The sequence below is a fragment of the Cercospora beticola genome, chromosome 1 (assembly GCF_033473495.1).
Source record: "Cercospora beticola chromosome 1, complete sequence".
NCBI lineage: Eukaryota > Fungi > Ascomycota > Dothideomycetes > Mycosphaerellales > Mycosphaerellaceae > Cercospora > Cercospora beticola.
The window spans coordinates 1,855,189-1,876,964 of record NC_088935.1 but is presented as its reverse complement, the minus strand read 5'-3'; the positions used below and the strand labels follow the sequence as shown (position 1 = coordinate 1,876,964).

The window sequence follows — 21,776 nt, the reverse complement described above, 5'->3', positions numbered from 1 at the left end:
AGCACGCGAGCTGCATCCATCTTTATCTCCGTCTTTTTGCTGGAGCCTCACTTGTGCCTCCGCTGCCACGCAATCGCCCTCCATCCTCCATGCGCAGCATCCGGTAGCGACGACCGCCCACACGGAGCAGGCAGAATGGCAGCCGTGGCAGACGAGGTCACCACCGGCCACAAACGAGGCCCCGGCCGGCCCTCAAGAGGCGCAATGCCCGCTGTCAAAAAGCAGAAGACGGCCGCCTTCACCCCGACTCGTGATAGCTCCGTCGCGCCCTCTCCTGTCGCTAACTCCCCAGCGCCCGAGAAGAAGCTGAGCGGCTTGGTCGCAAAGCTGTCCGATGCTAAACCGCTGCCTGTTCTGCCCGATCCCCAACCACTGTCCCTGTCCGACGATGAATACCAGTCTCTCATATCCAGTGCCGTGTTGGCAACGTCTCTAGAACGATCTCGGCTACGATGGATCTCGGAGGGCGTGTTCGAGCGATATTGGGTCAAGCCCGAGGGCGGCAAGAATGGCAAGCCGCCGCCTCCCAACAACCCAGATGCGAAATGGATGAAGAGCCGGGGGGAATGCAGGATACGCATTGAGCCACATCTGTTCGTGGCCGACATGTACGTCGAGGATAGGGGAAAGCCGCCGGGGCCAGCGTCGAAGCAGCCCATTCCGCAATACAGACCAATGCAGCAGCATGGATCTCAGCAGTATCAAAACCGGTCACTACCAGCAGTGCTCCTGCCGCCGAACAGCGGACAGAATGGTCCTGGCGCTCCGCCCAAAAGCCAACAGCCTCAAAGACCCCAGCAACCAGGCCCTCGAGCGCCGCATGCGAGCTCTTCGGCCTCTGCATCGTCCTCAATCCCTCCACAGGGTCCGAAGCCAGATCCCGTCATCAGCATGTTGGCAACTCGAGCGTCGAATGACCCACAGCTCAAAGCCCTGATGAAGGAGGTCGCTACAGGCAACGCCACGCAGGAGCAGCTCAAGGTATTTCAGAAGCATATAGATGAGCTCACTGCCATAATCACGAAACAGAGACAGGACGAGGAGGATTCCACAGCAAAACCCTTCGAGCAGGGTAACATGATACAGTACGATGGGCCCTCGGATACGCAACCTAGCATCGCATCTCAAGCCGCATTGCAGCCACCACTGAAGCCTCCTATCCATCCCGCTGCACAGCATCCTCCACCACAATACGGACAGCAGCAGACGTGGTCGGCACCCTTACCAGCGCCGACAAACTTACCTGTCATACTCGCCTTCAAAGACGCTGGAGCCACCGAAGATCGGTTCTTGTTTCCGGAACACAGTATCCTCGAAGCACTATCCCCTCAGCACTTGCTTGTCAGCTTCATCGTGACGCGCAAAGGGCATCAAGCTGTTGACACAACGTATCTGGACCTGAACACAGAGTATTGGCAACCGGTGACCATCATGATTGAAGTCGCCTACGGGCGAGAGGAGCTATTGAATTGCATACGTCGGTGGGTCAAGCCGGCGGACGAAGTTCGAAAGCATATGGAGAGCGTTATGCAGAGCTGCGAGCGGGTTCCGGAATGCCACTTGGCTCTCCGTCTGCCCTTCAAAAGTACAGCTACGGCCGAAAGTGAAGAGGTCTCAAAAGAGGCCACGCCGATATTGGAGGATCGTGCCAGGCCGAAAGCTGGTGCAAAGGCTGCCAAGAAGGCTGCTTCTGCTCCCAAGGGAGAGGCGGATGCTGCGAGGCGGCAGTCTGGAAACCAGCTTGCTGAATCCATTACTGTGCAGCCCAAGGGCGGGAGTAAAGTTCAGGTGCCTAGTGCGACGCCAGATAAGCCTGCGTTACACAACGTAACGGCAACCGACCAAGCAGATGGCGCTGCAGAAGGCGAGGACGGTGGGCGACCAAGAAGAGCGACCCGGAAGAGCGTCAGGATCAGTGAAGGCTAATAGTCTCTTGTTCCCTCCTAGAGCTAGCATCTTGAACGGCAGAAGCCCAATTGTGCGCCATGGCCTTTTATCAGGTCACAATGGCAATCCAAACAGAGCCATGCCCGAAGTTTCATGTTTGCATCGTCGTCCTGTTCGTGCTTCGTGATTCGTGATGTTGTGTTCCATTTGTTAGTTGCGGACGCCTGATCTGGAACGTAGTCGCTACGATGCCGTAGCAAGCGAGGGACGGCCAACCACGCTCTCTAGCTCAGCTTGCGTCTCATCAAGTGCTTTGATCAGCGCCGACACGTCTCCCTTCCTCCTCTGCAAGTCGCGTGTGCGCTGCCAGAGCGCCGGTTCTCGGCCAGATATGCAAAGCATCTGCTGCGTATTCAAGCTGTTATTGCCCCACGACGGAGCCTGCTTGATGTTGCTCTTGACGTCTTGCCATCTTGAGGATAGTGAAGCAGTCGATAGAACTTCGCGCCCATCTGCACTCATGTCTACTACCACGAATCGTTCGTTCGTGCTGGCCGTCTCGTCCGAGTCGGTGTGCAGAGCATGTAGAGCGGCATTTGTGAGGATGTCAGGATCATCATCAGCGAAGATGTAGTGTACTGCAGGATGGTGGTGCTCGCCAGTGACGGGATCTTCTATCAGCGTGAAAAATGGTTTGAAGTCCGATGGAGGTTGGAGCGTCATCTGCTCCTCCAGTTCGGGGTATGTGTCGTCTGCATCGTCTTCGGTGACTGATTGCTGAGGCGGAGCGGCAGATGTTGTTGTGGTTGCGAATTCGCCATCATCGATTGGGAGACTCATGTGTGTCGTTGCTGGCTGTTGGCTTGCACCTGTTCCTAGGATATGAGTGAACGGATATGGTAGAGGAAGGAAGTTGCTTCGGCCCGACCTACCTTGCCCAGTTTCATGTGACATTTCTTTGTTTTCGCCAGAGCTGGAAGTAATCTGATCCAGCGTCACCGTAGGCTGTTGGGCATGTTGAGATGAGGGCGTTGTTGAAGGAGATGCCATGTTTGTCTATGCAAGAGAGAGCTTGCCTGGAGCTATAGAGCGTGACGATCGTCAGAACCCGGTCTTATGCAGCCGATTCGCTCGCCAATCTTGCGTCCTGCACCGGTCTCGCTAGTGCGGATCCCAGTCTCTAAAAGGTCCACCAGCACGCTTGCAGTCACTGGTAAGGCTTTCTCAAATTCCGTATCTCTGCGAATCGCCTACAGGACTTGTAGCGATCGTTTGAATTTTGAGGTGCAAAGCTAGCCGCGGCGGGGTTTACCCTCCACGATCCATGAAAGCTGTGTCGAGCATCTGCATGTTCACGCAACACAAGGGCAATGACGTTTTCACACGGGCGAGACCACAACAAGGTTCGCTTTTCCAAGAAACTTCTCGCATGCTGATATATCAACCTATATCAGACGACCGAGTTGACTTGCTTAGAAGCTGACCGAGAGTATCGCGCTGGTCTGACTCTATGAAGTCTCCCACTCAACATTTCCAGGGCCCCTTTGACACATTGTGGACTGCGAAGCCAACCACTATCGCGTTCGAAGTACGTTCATGAAATAATTGCATGCTTTACACGCTACGGATCAATGAGCAACTGGACACCTCAGAAAGGCCGGACGATATTGTGCATCTTTGCGGATTATAGCACCATTGAGCGGATCAATTTTCGAGCATGTGTTAGAGAAGGGCAAGCATGGTCTTCGCCTTCCGAGAGCACCCTGGCGAAATGGAAGTCGCCTTTGCTGCATTTGATGAAAGGTAGTCAGCAAATTAATGCAAAAAGGTGTAGTGTAAAGTGTGCTTGTGATTCGTCCGCCTTTGTACAGATACATATAGACAAGTCATTCGCAAGATTTCCCTGCGCTAGTTTCCGACGCTGTATTCTCCGCATCGGCTGGGCATTGTGACATGACCGTTCCTGCGGCCAAAGATCACCACTGGCCAGATAGACCCCAACATGATTGACGCCCATTGAACGCGGTATCACTTCTGCGTTGGGGAGCTAGCGCATGAGAGCGCTGTGTGGTGTAATAGCCATCGCTGTAGGGCCATGCACGGCAGCACCGCTAGCCAGAAGTTCGAAGAGCACATCCAGAAAGCAAAGTAAGCGCTGATTGTGTGGATAGAACCTCGTCTGTGGTGTCCCCGGCTCGGGCTTCTAGCACCGTTCTGCTCGAACATCTCGGAGCCTTATCGAATGTAGCGAGAATGGGATGATATTCAGTCTGTGGGTATCTTGCGCCTTTAATCATATGGTATATGGTGTTCGCGTCGCATACATCTTAGCCTTGCCTACGCGATGTCAGGGCGCCCAGAATGTGGGAATCGTTGCTGAATCTCTCACCTCTGTTTGTGCTTTGGGTTCTTGCTGCAAATGATGTACACGTATTTCCCACCCTTCCTCCTCACACTTTTGCAGCCCTCGCAAAGCTTCTTCACGCTGCTCCGGACCTTCATCCCTCGGGCTTGCTGGCCAGCAATAGTTTTGGGCGCGTTCAGTCGCAATGCCTGGAGTGCATTGACGATTGAACTATGCCGGCTGGAGAGTAGGGTGCTGTTCGTGGAGTATGTGCTGAAGCCGTGAGCGATAGATTTCGAGCGGCTGCTCAATCGGGTCGCTGGAAGGCGTGACAACATAAATCGTGCCGCCAACATCGTATCGGTCGCTGGGGATGAGATGATGCTGTTCGTGCCGGGAAATGTGTGTCGAAGACAACCTGCAGCGGAGGTGGTCGGTGGTGCATTGGGGCTTGCCCTGGCCGGAGGTTCACCGGCCGGCCTTACGTTGACCCGAAGCTGCCAAGCTTGGCTCGCACCAATTCGAGATTTCGGGCGACCTCACAAGAACAGTTGACGCTCGCTGCAGCACGACCCACGACCACGCCCTCGCCGCCAACTACTAACGACAACAGATTGCACCGACACTGCGATCATGGCGACCGAGTTGACTGTCCAGAGCGAGCGCGCTTTCCAGAAGCAGCCGCACATCTTCCAGAACTCCAAGAGCAAGGCGAAGTCCACCAGAGTCGGAAAGGGTGGCCGGAGATGGTACAAGGACGTTGGATTGGGCTTCAGGACCCCAAAGACTGCCATTGAGGGCCAGTACATTGGTATGTGCTGTCCATGAGAAATAGTGGGGAGGGATCTGTTGCGAAGGGCGAAACACGGCGCATACGGCGCAGGAATGGGAACATACACTGACGGTGGTGGCCCAACAGACAAGAAGTGCCCCTTCACTGGACTCGTTTCCATCCGTGGCCGTATCCTCACCGGTACCGTCGTCTCCGCCAAGATGCACCGCACCATCATCATCCGTCGCGAGTACCTCCACTTCATTCCAAAGTACTCCCGCTACGAGAAGCGCCACAAGAACCTCGCCGCACACGTCTCCCCTGCTTTCCGTGTGTCCGAGGGTGACCAGGTCACTGTTGGCCAATGCCGGCCTTTGAGCAAGACTGTAAGCAGGACCGAGGGAGCTGCTGAAGTGGAAGGAAAGGACTAACATGCTGAAACAGGTCCGCTTCAACGTTCTCCGCGTCCTTCCACGAACTGGCAAGCAGGTCAAGGCATTCAACAAGTTCTAAGCGATGTGACATGCACTTTGTGGGAAATGATCAGGCACGTGAACGAGGGCAGGTCGCACCTCGAAGATGCGGCTGCATTACTGGGCGGCGTTTGGGCATGCTAGCCTGGACGTGATAGCAATCTGGAGATCGATTGCGAAAAGCACGTCACATGTAGCTCGGCGTAGCGAAAAGGCCAAATGAGAACAGTCTTCATGCACTCCAGTCACGTATCTTCGAATCAATGTTTGGAAATCGTTGGCGCGGCCATTTCCTAGCGCCTATCGTCTGAGGCGTCGAACAGCAACTGCCACAAGCGAGCAATCGGAGAAAGGTGACAAGGAGAGGGGCTGTATCTGGCTGGCGTCATGGTGTAAGGATTCATGTCGTTTAGCTCGTTATGGGCAGCTTGTGACTACGTCTCCGCGAGGCTGAATCGAAGCCCCGGCCGATTCGATGGCGTCGCATTTCACTCCAGAGCAATCGCTTCCACACTTGTGCCCCGAAACCGCAGAACTGGCCTTAACAACGCTTAGGGCTAAATATGCGACTTCCTGCGGTCTTCATGCACAAGCACTTGACCAGTTGCCTCCCGTGAAAACGTTATGGCTATTCGCCTCCTCCACGCTCATCTCTTGCGCTCAAAGTACCCGCTCGAGCTCATTATCGCAACACTTTGATCCATGATTGTCTCTCCTATCCATAGATAGTTCTCTATCCACTTCTTGATGCTGGGTGACTCTGAAAACGTGTCCGGTTTCAGGCTAGGACTAATGTTAGGGTCAGATCGCTGCTAACTCGATACGCTCTTTTTCTTTCTCCATCGCATGTCGTGTCTAAGGCAAGCTAGGCTTCTGGTGGACTGGACGAGCTCGGAGGGTTGGAGACGTACGTGAGACCGGTGGAACGCTTGACGCCGGCGAGGAATGCAGATACTAGCACGGCATCGAACGCATAGTGGGTGAGGCGACCGAGCTGGACAGTTTCGTTAGCTTGTGTTCGAGCGTACGCGAAGATGCTGCTGCATACGACCATGTTGACGTTTGTTGGGTGGCGCTTGGCGCCTGATCGTGTGAAGGGCACAGAGGCTGAGCTTGCGCGCCGTATGTGCTTCTGCGAGATGTCGATTACCTCGCCACGGACGCAGGTACCGAAGTTGCGGTGCAAGATGCGGTGAAAGTAGAGGCGGTGCGCGGTTGTGTAGTGTAGCGAGTTGGGCGATCGATCACATGGAGAAGAGTGGAGACCCTGGCCACGACCACAGCCACAGGTCGCCCAAGCTGTTTCTTCAGCTCGCTCGCGTGCAATGTGCTCTGCTAAAATGCCATCACTTGGATCATTGTCGAAAACCTTGTGTACTTCTGCGTCTTGCGCATAAAGGTACAGGCCGTCGGTATCCAGACATTCTACCATTGCCATCGGCTACGATGGCTGCGCACACAGTATTCAAGGCCAAAAGGCCACAAAAAATGGAATAGCAAGGTCTTCTGCGCGCCACGAGACGCACAGCACTCGCCGGCCGCCAGGCATGATTTGATGACTGCTCAGCTTGTATCGCAGCAAGATCGAATCACAAGGCGGAAGAACAATCCGGTGCAGCCGGCACCCATTCCGCTTCATTCACATGGAAAAGGACCCGGCTGCAGAAGGGTATTGCGTACGCGGACATTCCCCAGCCGGCACCTTTGTTTGCAGTCCCAACGTAGGTGACACGCTACAAGTCGACTGCGGCAGATTTCTTACTCCAAACTAACGTGCAGTCCGACACACCACATTGGGGCCCTCTGTTCTGCCCAGATTGGACAGAGGTTCAATACCAGGCATGCTGGTCATGCAGTCGCAGCCTTCGAAACCGACCACCTGAAAGAACATGAAGCTCAAGCCCTTCATGTCGTAATCATTCTCGACAGGCTCTTGCTGTTGCCGCTACCGATAGATGACGACCTACAACCCGCTCCCCTCTCCCCGTCTTGCGATTTCCCAACTGTCCGCGGAAGCGCATATCTTGGCAGATGGGGAGCCTGGTACTGCAGAGGCCTTGGAAACATCATGGCACCAAACTTACTGTGTACCAAGCATAAGCAATTACTGGGCATGCCAACAACTCTAAAACCCGAGCACCGCCCTCCATAATTTTTGTTCGGCTTTCATTCACGGACGATAATGAGTGCAATGGCTTCACGGTGGGCTTTCGCCGCAGCGTTTGCAGCATTCGGCTACGTTCATGCTCAAAACAACACTGCCTTCAGCGGTCCAGGTAGGCATTATCCCGTATTCTCGAATCTCGAGATGAGGGCGACATCAGCGTGGTTCTGCAGAAATACTTACACTGCAACCAGGTCCACTCCCTGAAGGGCAAGACTTTCTCGAAGATGCTCAAGTCACTGCTGAGAAGACCGTGTCGTTCGACCTGTACTTTCCAAACGACGGAAATGCGCCACGCTGGCAATTGATCACCCGACTGGAGGAAGCACCGCCTCCCGATACTCAAATTCCCAATGCGCAGGTTCTGAACACTGTCTACGATTTTGGATTCCCAAACGGAGGCAACCTCACCCAAGCAGTCGCAGCGAGCAGCGGGCAGTTGGACCAGAATAATTTCTGCGTTACGATTCTCCAAACCCAGATCCCAAGTAGCAGGGCGAACGATTACAACGCAGACACCGAAGACAATGCCAGTGAGGGAAGTTGTGCATATCCTTTTCGGGATGCATGTATCAACGCTATCGCTGCACGCATTGGCGAGACCGAACCGGGTGAGGACGGCTGCCGAATGTCGGCTATCTCTCTAACGGACTTGGTTCAATGCGAGGCTATCTTCGAATCCGACACCAGAGTCGCGACTTACAATCTGTTGGCCCCTGACGTGACTGGAAATTTAACAGGTGGCTTTGCGCACATCACGTCTGACCCATATGACGGCAACAACCGTACGTTCTTTGACATTGCTGAGACGAGGATTCACTTTGTGGCAATCGACTCTGGAAACACATTTACTCCTCTTTGTGTCAAGGTGGACGCGGAGAGAGACCAGGTCACGGCTGGTGCACCGAGTTTGAACAAGAACTTGTGGCTTGTTGGTGCTGTGGTTGCTGGTGCCTTGGCATACGTCCTGTGAGCAAGTGATTGAGCATGCTTGAACGATGCCACTGCCTGCACAAAAGAGGTGTGATGGGATGGTGAAGGGGATTAATGAGCGAAGACAGAACGACACATGTGTGGAGAAGATTGTTGTAGAGTATGTATTCAATCATATTCTCCTGACGTTCAATACTGCCCTAGTGTTGGAGTGCAATGGGACGAGACAACTGCACGTGGTTCCATCAAGTGTACGGTGTCTTGGGCAAGACGGCGCTGCTGTGTCCGTAGTCCATAGCATCTGGACCAATGGCAACAGCACAAGGGATCGCGATCATGCTGTGCAAGTTCTAGTCCGTAGTCTATGGCCGTGGTGTCCCTGAACGTCGCTTCCAGAACTTTTGGCTTAGCTTGTCGAGTATGTCCGAGAAGCGGCAGGCGACAACGCATGATGCATAGCTTCCCGAGGTTTGCTGCTGCAACTTGGATATGAAACGCTATGTGGCCCCGGTATACGAAGACGTACTCGCACTACGCCCATCTCTCTCGCGTGTGGCAACTTTGGAGCAACGACTGATGAGCAACGAGTCAACCTGCCACTGCTGGCGTCATTCTGAAACAAGATCGTTCGCGACTCTTGGGAGACCGGACAAAATGTTCACGCATACTGGCGCAAATGAGACACCAAGTGCCGCACCCGGTTGACCCTGGACTCGTGTAGACCGTGGCTTGGCGCAGTTGATGCTCGCAAGGTTCTGCTAACTAGTGGATCGCACGATTGTGCCAAGGATGAGTGATGGGCTTCCAGATGCTCGGGATGCGAAGACACTCACGGTCTTCCGACGACCAGGAGTAGTTGCGCGATGAGTCTCGCGCTCTGCCTGCACCTCGTTCAGCCCAGCGGCGCGTGTTGTTGACCACGGCGACGATCATTGTTCTCGGGCGCTTCGGCAGACGGCAGGTGACGATCGCGACATGCTGCATTTGAGCAAACCTTCGCAGATCTGGCTCGGGTTCGGCGACGACTAAAGGGAGCACAGGGCATTAACCTCACGCGATGGTACGACGGCTCCGAATCGATGAGCACAACAAACACCACAAGCACTTGTGCACCGCGACACCCACCATGCCCTCCACTGACTGAGCGAGACTCGAAGGCGCCGTGCTGCTGCTGCAGCTTCGCGATGAATGGACGAGCCACAGATCAGCGATGGCTCCACGCCTCAAACATGATCCAAAAGAAAGAGCACGGCGAAACTCGTGCGCTGGTCCACGCCTTTCCCTAACGGTGCTGCATTTGGTTCCAGCCCGCAGCGAATGCCACTGAATCGAGTAGTGCAACCTCGTGTTAGCGTACGGCCTGATGAGCCTAACTTCACACTGGCTACCGCGTGGCGTGTCCGCATTTGGAACGCAGTATTGCTAGCAGCCGCCTCAACATGCCCTTTCTCATCATGCACTGCTGCGCGAGATTGAGCCCTGCCGTCGGTCAGTAGTGGTCGAGCGGCGCATGCAGCCATGCCTTTCTCACCGATAGCATGCACCGTGTGCCACTCTACGCACTGCATTCGCCGAGTTCTTGCCGCATCGAGACGTGCAAAGTGGCTGCAGCATGGGCCATTGAACTCAAACATCTGAGATCCGTGTGCGGGAGTGCTCAGCAGATAGGCCTTCACTTATTACGTGGAACCTCTCTGCCAGTGAACTTTGCCTCTCTAGCTGAAAGTGTCAGCTTCCCGCCGCTCATCAAAGAAGAGCTTGGCCCGCCCTTGTTGAGCTCAGTCAGCTGTATTTTTCTCGCTCTCCTGATCCTCCAAGTCTGCAGCTCGTCCTCCGCTCGACTGACTTCTTTTTAACCTTCCAGCTCGGCCAGCAGAGCCATTGTGCAGGCGAGATGGACTACCAACATGGCACGGCCACCACAACGGCGACCAATACGCCGCGTCCGGGCACACCTGATAGCGACCCGATCGAGCGTGCACCACCGAGAAACCCATTCGCTTCTCCATATGGCTCAATGCCAGCATCTGCCATGGGCTCTTCGACTGGTTTCCAGTCCAGCGCTCCTCCTCGCTACTTCCACTCTCGCCGAATCAACAAGGACGAGATAGAGAAGCCTTGGCTGGAGAAGAAGGATCCCAAGGAGAAATGGAGCACGATCATTCCCATCATTGGCATGGTCGTCGGCTTGGGACTGGTCGGCTTCCTCATCTACGAAGGCATGCAGACAGTGCAGAATCACGTTTATTGTCCCGTACTGGACGAGACTTTCTCGGGTGGTCTCAACCCAAGTGTGTGGACAAAGGAAGTGGAGGTTGGAGGATTCGGGTAAGATCGACTGTCGAAACGCTCGGTATCCACTCATGCTGACCCTAAATGACAGTAACGGGCAATTCGAAATGACCACCAACACCGACGAGAATGCTTTCCTCAAGGATGGCATGCTACATATCAAGCCCACGCTCCAAGATGCATCCCTTATCGAATCGAATAATGTCATCGATTATCTGAAGAGCGGTGAATGTTCCTCTGATATCTGGTCAAACTGCGTTGCGGTTACCAATACCACAAACGGTACTATCATCAATCCTGTCAAGTCGGCCCGTCTGAGCACAAAAGCCGGAGCAAAGATTAGGTACGGGCGCGTCGAAGTAGTCGCGCAGATTCCAGAGGGTGATTGGCTCTGGCCAGCCATCTGGATGTTGCCGGTAAACAACACCTATGGTCCATGGCCCGCATCCGGAGAGATTGACATTATGGAATCTCGAGGTAACAACTATACCTACCCAATGGGAGGAAACAACATTGTGTCATCCACACTTCATTGGGGTCCCGATCCCGGCAACGATGCCTGGTGGCGCAACAACGTGAAGCGAAAAGCGCTGCACACAACTTACAGCTCTCAATTCCACACCTACGGACTTGAGTGGAACGAGAAATACATTTTCAGCTACATCGACACGCGCCTCTTGCAAGTCATGTACGTCAATTTCGATAAGCCCTTCTGGCCAAAGGGTAACTTCCCTGCCTCCGATCAGAACGGAACCCGACTTGTGGACCCGTGGAGCCAGACTGGCCAGGACAGTACGCCTTTCGATCAAGATTTCTACTTGATCCTCAACGTTGCCGTGGGAGGCACGAATGGTTGGTTCGAAGACGGCGTCAACGGCAAGCCATGGGTTGATGCTTCCGACACTGCGAAACGAGACTTCTGGAACGCCCGATCACAATGGCTGCCTACCTGGGAAAAGAAGGGAGAGATGGTCATCAAGAGCGTCAAGATGTGGCAGCAACAAGGATACAATGGTTGCTAAATATGTTGTTCTTTCACTATTTCGAAGAAGCATAGGCAGGCATGGCTGGCGTTAGCGTAATATCCCTCTTTTTGCGGAAATTTCATTTGATTGTGTAAGAGCTCAACGAAGATATGATTGAGAGATAGAAAGGCATAAATTTTTCATCAGATACAAATTCTACCGTCCTGCGAATTCAGACGACGTTACACAGATTCTCCATCTCGAATGCTAGTCATACACCTTGGTCAAACAGAGACAGGACCTACAGCGCAGATCGCAGTGAGGCCTAGAACGCCAGCCCAGTGTTCGAGATTCCGTTGGTGTTCGGCCCACGTGAAAGCAACGTGAAAAGTCATGGCCGCTGCTGGGATCCCATGCATACAATGATCCGTTGCGGATTGGGGACCGGATGCCAAAAATGTTAAAATTTGATGTACGCGGTGTACAATGAGTGAAAGCGTTTCATCCTTCATAGTCGGACCTTCCCGCCTACGAGCTCATTCCAATCATTCCTCGTAAAAGGCACATACGTCTCAGCTCCGGGCTTGACCCACACGATCTGATCTTTACCACTCTCTCCTGCTGCGATCTTGTCGGGATCAACTCCTTCTTTCCTCGGCGCCACCTTGGATTGCTTTCCGTTGTGCATTAATGAAGGTGCTTCGACTAGTCGTAGAAATATTGGGACAGCGTATCGCGGTAGGCCTTTCCTCGCGTGCCGCAGTAGCGCAGCGTAATCGAAGCTGTCTCGCATCTCTGGACGAATGTATACTGCCGCGCAACCGGCCCGTCCGTCGTGGCTGGGTAACTCGACTCCGTACACGTTGGCTTCGATGATTCCTTCAAAGCGGCCGAGGACTTCTGCGACTTCAGCAGTGCTGACGTTCTCTGATTTCCATCGGAAGGTGTCGCCTAGTCGATCCACTGATGGAATGTTAGTATTATGGGTTGTGTGAAGTCGGAGATTCTGCTTACTGAAGAACCATCTTCCATCTGCGTCTCGTCGGAGAGCATCTCCTGTGCGGTAGTACACGTCGCCCTTTCGAAACACATCATGTACGAATCGCTTTTCTGTAGATGCTGGGTCATTCCAGTAGCTGAAATCGGAGGTGCTCTTGCAAGCAACTAGGATCTCGCCGCCTTGCTCATACGGTGCTCGACGAGCAAACCCAGTTTTGGGATCCCGCCAGATGTTGCCTGTCTCGTGATCGATCTCGACGGGAACGTACATATTATGTGTTCTTCGACGTTCGAGCAACCCATGGTGTCCAACGTGAGCGGTATGGAATGGCCCGCGTGATACGTTGATCATAGACAGCATGCCTTCGCTGCTATTGAAGAATTCGTTGATGACGGCAATTCCAAATCGTTCCCGGAACTTCTCCCAAATATCTACGCGAAGACCGTTTCCATACATCGCTCGGACTTTGTGGGACCTGTCCAATGGCGAAGGTGGTGCTGCAAGTAGATATCTCGCCGTCTCGCCAACGTAGGCGAATGCGTTTGCAGATGAATCGTGAACGTCTTTCCAGAAATTACGCACGCTGAATTTGCGACCAATGGCGAGAGTTACACCTGACAGCATACAGGTCATTGCTAGCGTTCCACCGGTCCCTGTTTCCGAAGTCAGTCTGATGCGAAGTGATAGTCCAATGCCCTCACGAGCTTCAAGGCCAGTACTGACCATGATAGAACGGCATGCAGTCATACCACACATCGCCTGGTTGCAGGGACGTGGATCGCAAACGAGGAAACGTAATGGATGTTGCAGCGATCGCAGGCCACCCGCAGGCCTTGGGCAGGCCAGTCGTGCCCGATGTATAAAGCAAGAAGAGGGGGAACATTGGAGTCACGCCGTCTCTGTATGTATCGTCGGGCCGCCGTGGTTCTCTGGCCTCTATGCTCCTTTTGGTGTCCGCATCGAGTACGACGATGCGTACGCCTAGCTCATCAAGCTTCTCCCGAAGTTCGTGTATCCGCTGCTGGCAACTCTCATCGCTATCGACGATCAAAATCTTACTGTTCGCAATCTTCAAGCAGTGAATGAGTCCATCGCCTGCCAGATTATAATTGATCATGGCCGCAGTCGCGCCAATTGCCCATAAACCCAGCAAATTATGCATGAAATCGGGTGAGTTCATCAGATATGTCCCTACAAGATCGCCTGGCCGTACGCCTTGATCGAGGAGGAACTGCGCATATCTGTGCGCGCTATTATATGTTTGCGTCCAGCTGTGCACCTCTGCTGGCTGAGCAGGGTCGGGTCGATACCATATGCAAGGTGCATCTTTCCGCTGCAACGCTTGCTCTTCGAATTGATAGTATGCGGATAGTCTATTCTCTTTCACTGTGCCAGGGCCGTCAGTGGGATGCGGCAGATCGCCGACGGCGCAGCATACCGAGCTTCTGATTCTTCGCTGTGACTTTGTTTCGCTCTCGGATGGTCGCGACGTCTTTGCGGATGTGGTACTTTGCGTCGAGATACAGGGCGGTAGCTGCAACAGCAGCGGTGGTGGCTGTAGACCTTGTCAGCATACACTTCCTTGGGATGTCGCTGACGACGCCCACCTAGCGCCATGATGGTCGAGGGTTGCGAGATGTGTCAGGGTGGGATAAGATGAGAGAGACAGAGACAAGAGATGGTCACCGTTTCCTACCAGTCATGCATCTATTACAATCCAAGCAGAGGCGCTGGTCTGCGCCTCTTGAGCTGCCGAAATGGCAGCGCCGGGGAAGGTCATGGCAAGCAACCTCGGGGGTGTGCTCCGCGACAGAAGCCTTTGGCTGAGGTCGGCAAATGCATCGGCGACAAGCCGCCCAGAGCCTCCTGCCCTTACGCTGTCTTCGGCACTTGCTCTCCTGCCTTTACAACAGCATCCATCTGCCTACATATTCAGCCATCCTCGGTGTGCTCCTACAGCTGCTTCACGCTTCTCATTCACGATCAATGCCGCGAGCACCAACAAAATGCGCACCTGGATGTCGAACTACTGTTACAGTCAATGTCCCACAGGAAGGGAGACAGCGACTTGTTGAGTAATGCTTTTGATCTGCCGCAGCAATGTTGGACGAGACAGGATGGAGATGTGTGCCCGACTCCTCCGTAACACTCTGCGGTGGTGAGAATATGAGGCAAGAGGACCTGATGGGAAAGTTTTTCATTTCATTCTGTGTATCTAGGTAACGGCAAGTCGAGTATGACCCTCCAAAGTGCAAAAGTTGAGTCAGAGATGCCATCTTCGCGTCCGTGTAAGTAACAAGGAGTATGTGCCGAACGCAGATATCATGCTACTCGCAGCAGCCAACCGCGCCCTTGAGCCCGATGAAGGGAGAGCTTGGAAGACCAGACTGCGAGCCAGCTCATCTGCTACACGCTAGGCTTTCATCATCTGTTGCGATGTTAGTCCGGTCCATGCCCAATAGTCGCGCAGTCGATACTCACATGTTTTTGACTAGGAGGGTCATTGTGGAAGAAGAGCCCGTTGTTGCAGCGCGAATGAGATTTTAAAGTCGTGCGGGAGCGGGAGTGAGCGCGCGCACCAGCCACAGTTACAGTGCCACAGTTGAGAACTTGCCTCCTGCATTCGAGAACATCACAACACGTTGGCATCACGGCGTCCAGAGACTTGATGCTTCCGTCCTGGAGTCGTGCTATCGCGACTTCCCGCGCTGCATCTCGATGCCGGGCATCAGGTCAAACCCGCCTTAGCCTGCGTAGGCTGGGCCCTTTCGCAAATGGCATTCGATTCTTGTCCGACAAAGCAGATGCGACAGAGGCTAGCACAGCTCAGGTATTGCAAGATTTCAAAAAGACACTGAGCTTCCCTGCAAAGACCTGCACCTATGACGACCTGCTGCAAGACTGCAATAGCTTTGTCAACACCGGCGTGACGCTACATGGCTACCTTGGAACACGCAGAGATGCATCCAAGACGCTCACATTTGCTGAGTTGCATGATATGCACTTGCGGACTTCGATACAGCTAGTTTCAACCCAGACCAAAGGCGAGGAAGGAAGCAATGTAGCGCATTCTCAGCTCCGCACCTTGTTGGATCATACGCCAGTAGCGGTGACCGGCACTCTCGTGTCACGAAAGGCCCCAAAGTCCTCCTCTGCGAATGGCGGGAAGCACTCTCTGGTGACTGGAGCAGAAATCAAAGTGGAGAACATCACACAACTCAATAGCTTTCCCAAGGACATCATTCTAGGCAGTGAGACCATCTTTCCAGCAGCCGAACGACATCTGCAGCTGCGCAACGATCGCGAACTGCGCCATGCTTTAGCTTTCCGCAGCGAAGTCGCTCGCACGATCCGCGAGGAGCTCAGTCAAAAGCATGGCTTCTCGGAGATCGAGACACCACTGCTGTTCAAATCGACCCCAGAAGGGGCTCGTGAGTTCCTGGTGCCTACGCGGAACCCAGGACTCGCCTACGCTCTGCCACAGAGCCCCCAGCAATATAAACAGATCCTGATGGCCAGTGGCATCCCACGTTACATGCAGATTGCAAAGTGCTTCAGAGACGAGGACCTCCGCGCCGACAGGCAGCCAGAGTTTACACAGGTCGATCTCGAAATGGCATTTGCCAGCGGCGAAGACGTTATGGCCGTCGTAGAAGAGACTGTAAAGCAACTGTGGGCTGGTCTCTTGCAAGTTGAATTGCCGGAGAGGTTCGACCGGATGACATACCAACAAGCAATGTCAAAGTACGGCTCCGACAAGCCTGATCTTCGACTGGGATCAGAAATACGAAGAATCGGGTACATGCTACCTGTGGACTTGATCCAGAAGATTGGCCCCTTGGACTTTCCGATTGTCGAAGTGATGAAGATACCCATCTCCGACGACACACAACGAACCCGAGACTTTGTAAACACTTTCATGGATTCTCCAGAGGCTCAATCATTCGTTCAAAATCCAGAAGGCCAACCCGGCATCTTTATTATCGACTCTCGCAAACCGCTCCAAGGCCTCCAACCATTTGGCTTCGAAGCCGCAGAACAGCTCGAAGAAGTCCTCGATCTTGAAGACGGCGACCTAGTCGTGATTCAAGCCCGGAAAGATGCTCCCTTCTCTGGCGGCTCCACGCCGCTAGGGAACCTCCGCCTCGCTATGCACAAAGCAGCAGTCAAACACAACTACCTTCCTGCGCCACAAGGCTTTGCTTTCACATGGATCACCGATTTTCCTCTCTTCTCTCCTATCAACGAGAACGAGCCCGGTCAAGGAGGAGCCGCAGGCATAACGGCGACACATCATCCATTCACATCACCCAAAACACCCGAGGATGTAGACCTTCTGGTTACAGCTCCTCTACAAGTGACAGCAGACCACTACGATCTAGTGGTCAATGGCGTCGAACTAGGCGGTGGAAGTCGAAGAATCCACAACGCTGCAATGCAAGAATATGTCATGCGTGAAGTCTTGAAAATGAGCGACGAGCGCATGAAAGACTTTGCACATTTGATTGAAGTTCTCCGAGCTGGCTGCCCTCCTCACGCAGGCATGGCCCTGGGCTTCGACAGACTGATTGCGGTCATGCTCGGAAAAGAATCTGTGCGGGATGTTATCGCCTTCCCCAAGAGTGGGAAAGGAGAAGACTTGCTGGTTAAGAGCCCAACGAAAATGACCAAGGAGCAACTCGAGACATATCACTTGAGTTTGAAGAGGTAGTTCGATTGTACTCATAGAATGTATACATTACAGATACCTGCTTTTGGTGTGGTTTTCGTTAATTCGTTAAAGCGAGCCTGGCTCTGGCACCCGGCATGAGCCACTGTTGGCGGGAAGCTAATAAAGAACGCTGTAGCATATGAATCGTCTCGTTCAGCAGTCGCATCGCTCTCCGCACCATTTCGCTCAAGTGCCGAAAACCATTATCGAACTGAGCTCTGGCAATCGTATCGTGAGCGAACCGGGCGTGTCTCCCTATGCCACGTCGATGTCCATCTCATCTCCGGCCTCGACGGTTGGGACTACCTCTGTTGACGTCTCGACAACAGCCTCGAGATCGCCTGCAGGCTTTTGATCAACGTCAACCGCTGCACCATTCTCGACAGGCTTCTCGGCAGGACCTGACCCATGCACTTCTACAGTGCCTCCGTTGTTGCCTCCGCCGCTCTTGGTCCGACGTGCCACACGGTCCTTGATGTCATGCTCCTCGCGATCCAGCGAACGCATTCGATCGCCATTGTCACTCGTCTCGAAGCGGAGATCATCAACAGCCAGCTTGCTCCACTCCATGTGCCGTGCGCACTTCTTTCGATCGCAGATCTCTGGCACCGACAATTCCTCATCCACCATGTCGTCCCCATCTGGACCCTGCCCGGTGACCAACAGATCTGTGTTGAATGCCTGTTGACCAGCCTTACTGTTGCGCCACTCCTGAAATTGGTCTTCGCTCCACTCAATCCGAGGATCATATCCGCAATACTCTTTCGGCTTCAGCTCTTTCTCCGTCGCAACGCGACTTGCTGCCTGCTTAGCCAGAGTGACAAACTTCATGCGGTCTTTGAGTAAGGCATGTCGCTGTCGAGCATGCTCCTTTTCTGATTCGATACGAGCCAGGTCTCGTGCTTCTGACTCCGTGTACTGCGGCACATCTTTCGCGTCATCGGCCTCCGGGGTAGCAGGAGGGCTGAGGACGCCATCGCCCAGTTTGCGGAATTCGTCGACCGTGTTGGATGCGTTCAACAACGCCTTGACCTCGCCAGCGGCCAATGCACCTCCTCGAGCCCCGAGATCCTCATCGTGTCTGTCTGATGTATCCAGGCTGCCCTTTCTACGTGCTGCTCGACGACTTGCACTGTCTCCTGCGCCCCGGCTCTTCCCCGCCATTTCCCGAAAATAGAGCACTCCGCACTCCTCGGAGCAGTACTTACTGCTGTGGCTACCACTCTTGGTCTTCCCGGCTTTTGCAGGGCGTCTACAGTCGCCCCGCCGACATATGCGCTTCCACGTGGTTTGACCAACGCCAGCCTTGGTGCACGCTGGGCAGATATATTTGTCGATGAGATTCTTGTCCCGCTCAGCAACACCGACGCACTTGCCGTGGAACCAATCATCACAAGTGCCGTCACAACCTATCATGAACTCGCCACTGTCTGGCTTCCGGCAGATGCAATACAGGTCGCCGTCCTGGCTTCGCCCCTCATCGTCAACGTCGTCGTCATCATCATCCAGCTCTTCCTGCGGATCTGCCGAATATGATCGGGTGGAAGGAGCGGGAGACGAATTGATCGGCGTTCCTTTAGCACTGGCGACCTTTCCAGCAGCGGTTTTTGACGCACGTGAAGAGGGCGTGTCTGCTCGCTTTGTCTCAAGTTTTCTCTTCTTCGCTGGTGGTGCTTTCTCCTTCTTCACCGTGGAAGCTGTGCCCTTCTTCTTTGTAGGAGCTGGGCGCTTCCGAGATGCCGCAGCCGTTTCCTCCTTGGTCGGATCTTCCGTAGACGGCACTGGTATCGAGGACTCGCGAAGCGGAGATTTTGCATGTTGTTGAGTGTGTTCATATTTGAGCGTAGTCACTGCCTTTTGTGCGTGGCCGTCGGCCTCGAGCCCAGGACGAGTGTCATCCCGAGACGTACTTTGGAAGGTCGAGGTGCTGTCCATTGCTGCGGACGATGTATCTTGAGGTCGAGACATGATCGAGGGAACGGCGGCGGAGTTGTTGGTGGAAGGAGACCCAATCGCGGCAGAAGAATTTGCGCCATTCGGAGCTCCAGGCGAAGCAGACTGATCCTCTGAGGCCGCCATGAGAGCGCCAGATGGAGGCGGGCTGTGGGGTTGTCGCTTAAGTAGATCGGTGGCGGTGGTCTTCGGCGGTGCGAAATCCTGGATGGGCGGAAGAACAATGTTGGAGGGCTGCGGCGAGGCAGCAGAAAGGCGTCGGTGGTCCGGTGAACGCGACGCGGCGTGGAATTGCTCCAGCGTCGGCGAAGTCGGTTTTCGCGTCAAGTCGCCAGGGACGGGGAGCTGCGCACTGGCTCGTCTCTCCCACGATCGCTTGCGCTCAAGGCTCGCGCCGTCCTGCACACTACTGCCGCTCCATTGCGTCGGCGGCGGGCTCGTGGAAAGACTGGCGAGGGCCTGCGCGGCTTCGTGCGTTGTCGTCGAGACCTGCATCGAGGAACGAGCTGGGTCGCGCGCAAGTGCGGGCTGCGCTGGGGACGGCGGGCGGTTCTCGGGATTGAGGAGCGATGCTAAGCTGGCCATGGCGAATTGCTACTACCTCATGGCTGGTTTCTCACAGTGCGCAGTACTAATAGACTGTGATATCGCGATGGCAGAGGGCGAAGGTGCGGGCTGAAGTGAGAGGTCGAGGGTGGTGGTGAACCAGCTCCATGCACGCACATGCATGCATGCATGCAAAAGACTGGAGCCAACGTCACACGTCTTGAAGCTTCTCGCGCCAGACCTCACGTCTGCTCTCCGTCCTTCTCCTGCTGATATTCACCCTATCGACCGTCACAGGCAACTGCGGGCCTGCCAGCCAGCCAGACTACGCGGCTGTGCGATACTAAGACGGACTGACCGACGACGGCGATCACATTCTCGTGCAAGAGCAGCGAACGACGAAAGTGAGGGGTGCATGAGAGCAGCAGAATGACCGACGCCCTCAACCAATTGCTGCACACCAGCATGGACATCACTCTGCTTCTGCGCTGCACGTATCTGGGCCTATCGATACTGGTACACCCATGCGACGTGTATACGTCAAGACCAGCACTTTGCTGATCGGAGGTAGGTACTGGTAATCCACGCCATCCCGCCGTTGCGGACGCGGTTTATGTCTTATGGAGCGCGTCAAGACCCTTCAATCATCGTGCAGAAAGTGAGCGGAGGTGAAGGCCGAAGTTACTCACTGGCAACACTGCTAGACCAGGTTGCAGCCATCTGTGTTCCACACAGCTGGTTCACGTCCTTCTACGCCGTCTCCGTTAGCTGCTCGTTGTATTGGGCTGCAGAAGTGATCTTCAAAGGCCCAGCTCTTGCGGCTGCTTCTCAATTCCCAGTCACGCAGACGCGCTCCATGACGGTTAAGCAGGTCGAGGTAGTCTGGCTGATGATGCTTGCGCAAGGTAGTCGCAGACTCTTCGAATGTCTGAGCCTGTCAAAGCCGTCACAATCTCAGATGTGGGTGGGGCATTGGATCCTTGGGATCTTGTTCTATGTCTGTACCAACATTGCTGTTTGGATAGAGGGGACTTGTATGAACCCACAGTTCTCAGAGAATGCTTCTCATGCTGACGACTGCATAGCTGCGATTCAAACCCATGAATTCTCATCACAAGACATAGCATTTTCGCCGCCCAGTTTCCGCACTTTTGTAGGCTTCCTAGTCTTCATTCTGGCCTCCGGCTTTCAGCACGACTGTCATGCGTATCTGGCTGCGCTCAAAACTCGAGGACAGAGTGCCAATGCATACAGTATGCCCGATCATCCGGCGTGGAACGTATCGCTCACTCCGCACTATTTCGCGGAGTGTCTCATCTACTTGGCGATTACAATAGTGGCAGCTCCAGAAAGGCATGTCTTGAATGTGACGATGCTATGCGCCTTGATCTTTGTTGCAGTCAACCTCGGTGTCACAGCCGATGGCACGAAGAAGTGGTATACGCAAAAGTTTGGGGCCAAGCAGACGCAAGGCAGAGCAAGGATGATACCCTTCATCTATTGAAGTCGACATGCTATCCGCCTCCGTGTCGTCCAGATCTCGAACTCGCGAAGTTTTACTCGCCGTGGATTTACTCAACAGTCGGCATCCAATTTGAGCATTTGACTCTCATAAGGCGCTCCGTGCGAGACGCAAAGGTCAAAGGAGTCGCCAATGATACGACTCCGACGCGCTGCTGTGCGCGCTGCTCAGCGTCCAAGCTCCCCGGGACGATAGCGACTGTCATTTGACTCGC

The 21,776-nt window shown here is 54.2% G+C and overlaps 10 protein-coding genes across 10 annotated transcripts; 6 read left to right on the top strand and 4 right to left on the bottom strand.

Moving 5' to 3' along the window:
• Positions 1 to 135: 135 nt before the first annotated feature.
• RHO25_000720 (uncharacterized protein) lies at positions 136 to 1,926 on the top strand (the record flags this gene model as incomplete). The annotated part of the gene is made up of 1 exon (XM_023593325.2): positions 136 to 1,926. One exon carries the CDS (start codon positions 136 to 138, stop codon positions 1,924 to 1,926), a length of 1,791 nt encoding a protein of 596 aa, XP_023459736.1.
• A 204-nt stretch (positions 1,927 to 2,130) lies between these two features.
• RHO25_000719 (uncharacterized protein) lies at positions 2,131 to 2,937 on the bottom strand (the record flags this gene model as incomplete). The annotated part of the gene is made up of 2 exons (XM_023593324.1): positions 2,131 to 2,756; positions 2,820 to 2,937. The coding sequence occupies 2 exons, from the start codon at positions 2,935 to 2,937 to the stop codon at positions 2,131 to 2,133; spliced, it is 744 nt and encodes a 247-aa protein (XP_023459737.1).
• A 1,927-nt stretch (positions 2,938 to 4,864) lies between these two features.
• RHO25_000718 (40S ribosomal protein uS17) lies at positions 4,865 to 5,516 on the top strand (the record flags this gene model as incomplete). The annotated part of the gene is made up of 3 exons (XM_023593323.1): positions 4,865 to 5,042; positions 5,151 to 5,389; positions 5,448 to 5,516. The coding sequence occupies 3 exons, from the start codon at positions 4,865 to 4,867 to the stop codon at positions 5,514 to 5,516; spliced, it is 486 nt and encodes a 161-aa protein (XP_023458801.1).
• A 607-nt stretch (positions 5,517 to 6,123) lies between these two features.
• RHO25_000717 (uncharacterized protein) lies at positions 6,124 to 6,530 on the bottom strand (the record flags this gene model as incomplete). The annotated part of the gene is made up of 3 exons (XM_065602051.1): positions 6,124 to 6,259; positions 6,388 to 6,470; positions 6,525 to 6,530. The coding sequence occupies 3 exons, from the start codon at positions 6,528 to 6,530 to the stop codon at positions 6,124 to 6,126; spliced, it is 225 nt and encodes a 74-aa protein (XP_065458123.1).
• A 1,128-nt stretch (positions 6,531 to 7,658) lies between these two features.
• RHO25_000716 (uncharacterized protein) lies at positions 7,659 to 8,613 on the top strand (the record flags this gene model as incomplete). The annotated part of the gene is made up of 2 exons (XM_023593322.1): positions 7,659 to 7,752; positions 7,835 to 8,613. The coding sequence occupies 2 exons, from the start codon at positions 7,659 to 7,661 to the stop codon at positions 8,611 to 8,613; spliced, it is 873 nt and encodes a 290-aa protein (XP_023459738.1).
• A 1,854-nt stretch (positions 8,614 to 10,467) lies between these two features.
• On the top strand, positions 10,468 to 11,887 carry RHO25_000715 (uncharacterized protein; the record flags this gene model as incomplete). The annotated part of the gene is made up of 2 exons (XM_023593321.2): positions 10,468 to 10,901; positions 10,957 to 11,887. The coding sequence occupies 2 exons, from the start codon at positions 10,468 to 10,470 to the stop codon at positions 11,885 to 11,887; spliced, it is 1,365 nt and encodes a 454-aa protein (XP_023459739.1).
• A 451-nt stretch (positions 11,888 to 12,338) lies between these two features.
• On the bottom strand, positions 12,339 to 14,447 carry RHO25_000714 (uncharacterized protein; the record flags this gene model as incomplete). Its single annotated transcript, XM_023593320.2, has 5 exons — positions 12,339 to 12,793; positions 12,845 to 13,483; positions 13,554 to 14,216; positions 14,269 to 14,385; positions 14,438 to 14,447. 5 exons carry the CDS (start codon positions 14,445 to 14,447, stop codon positions 12,339 to 12,341), a joined length of 1,884 nt encoding a protein of 627 aa, XP_023459740.1.
• A 1,051-nt stretch (positions 14,448 to 15,498) lies between these two features.
• On the top strand, positions 15,499 to 17,541 carry RHO25_000713 (uncharacterized protein; the record flags this gene model as incomplete). Its single annotated transcript, XM_023593319.1, has 1 exon — positions 15,499 to 17,541. One exon carries the CDS (start codon positions 15,499 to 15,501, stop codon positions 17,539 to 17,541), a length of 2,043 nt encoding a protein of 680 aa, XP_023459741.1.
• Positions 17,542 to 17,796: 255 nt separating this feature from the next.
• Positions 17,797 to 20,079, bottom strand: RHO25_000712 (uncharacterized protein; the record flags this gene model as incomplete). Its single annotated transcript, XM_023593318.1, has 1 exon — positions 17,797 to 20,079. The coding sequence occupies one exon, from the start codon at positions 20,077 to 20,079 to the stop codon at positions 17,797 to 17,799; it is 2,283 nt and encodes a 760-aa protein (XP_023458204.1).
• Positions 20,080 to 20,469: 390 nt separating this feature from the next.
• Positions 20,470 to 21,544, top strand: RHO25_000711 (uncharacterized protein; the record flags this gene model as incomplete). Its single annotated transcript, XM_023593317.2, has 3 exons — positions 20,470 to 20,556; positions 20,612 to 21,074; positions 21,126 to 21,544. 3 exons carry the CDS (start codon positions 20,470 to 20,472, stop codon positions 21,542 to 21,544), a joined length of 969 nt encoding a protein of 322 aa, XP_023458203.1.
• Positions 21,545 to 21,776: the final 232 nt, after the last annotated feature.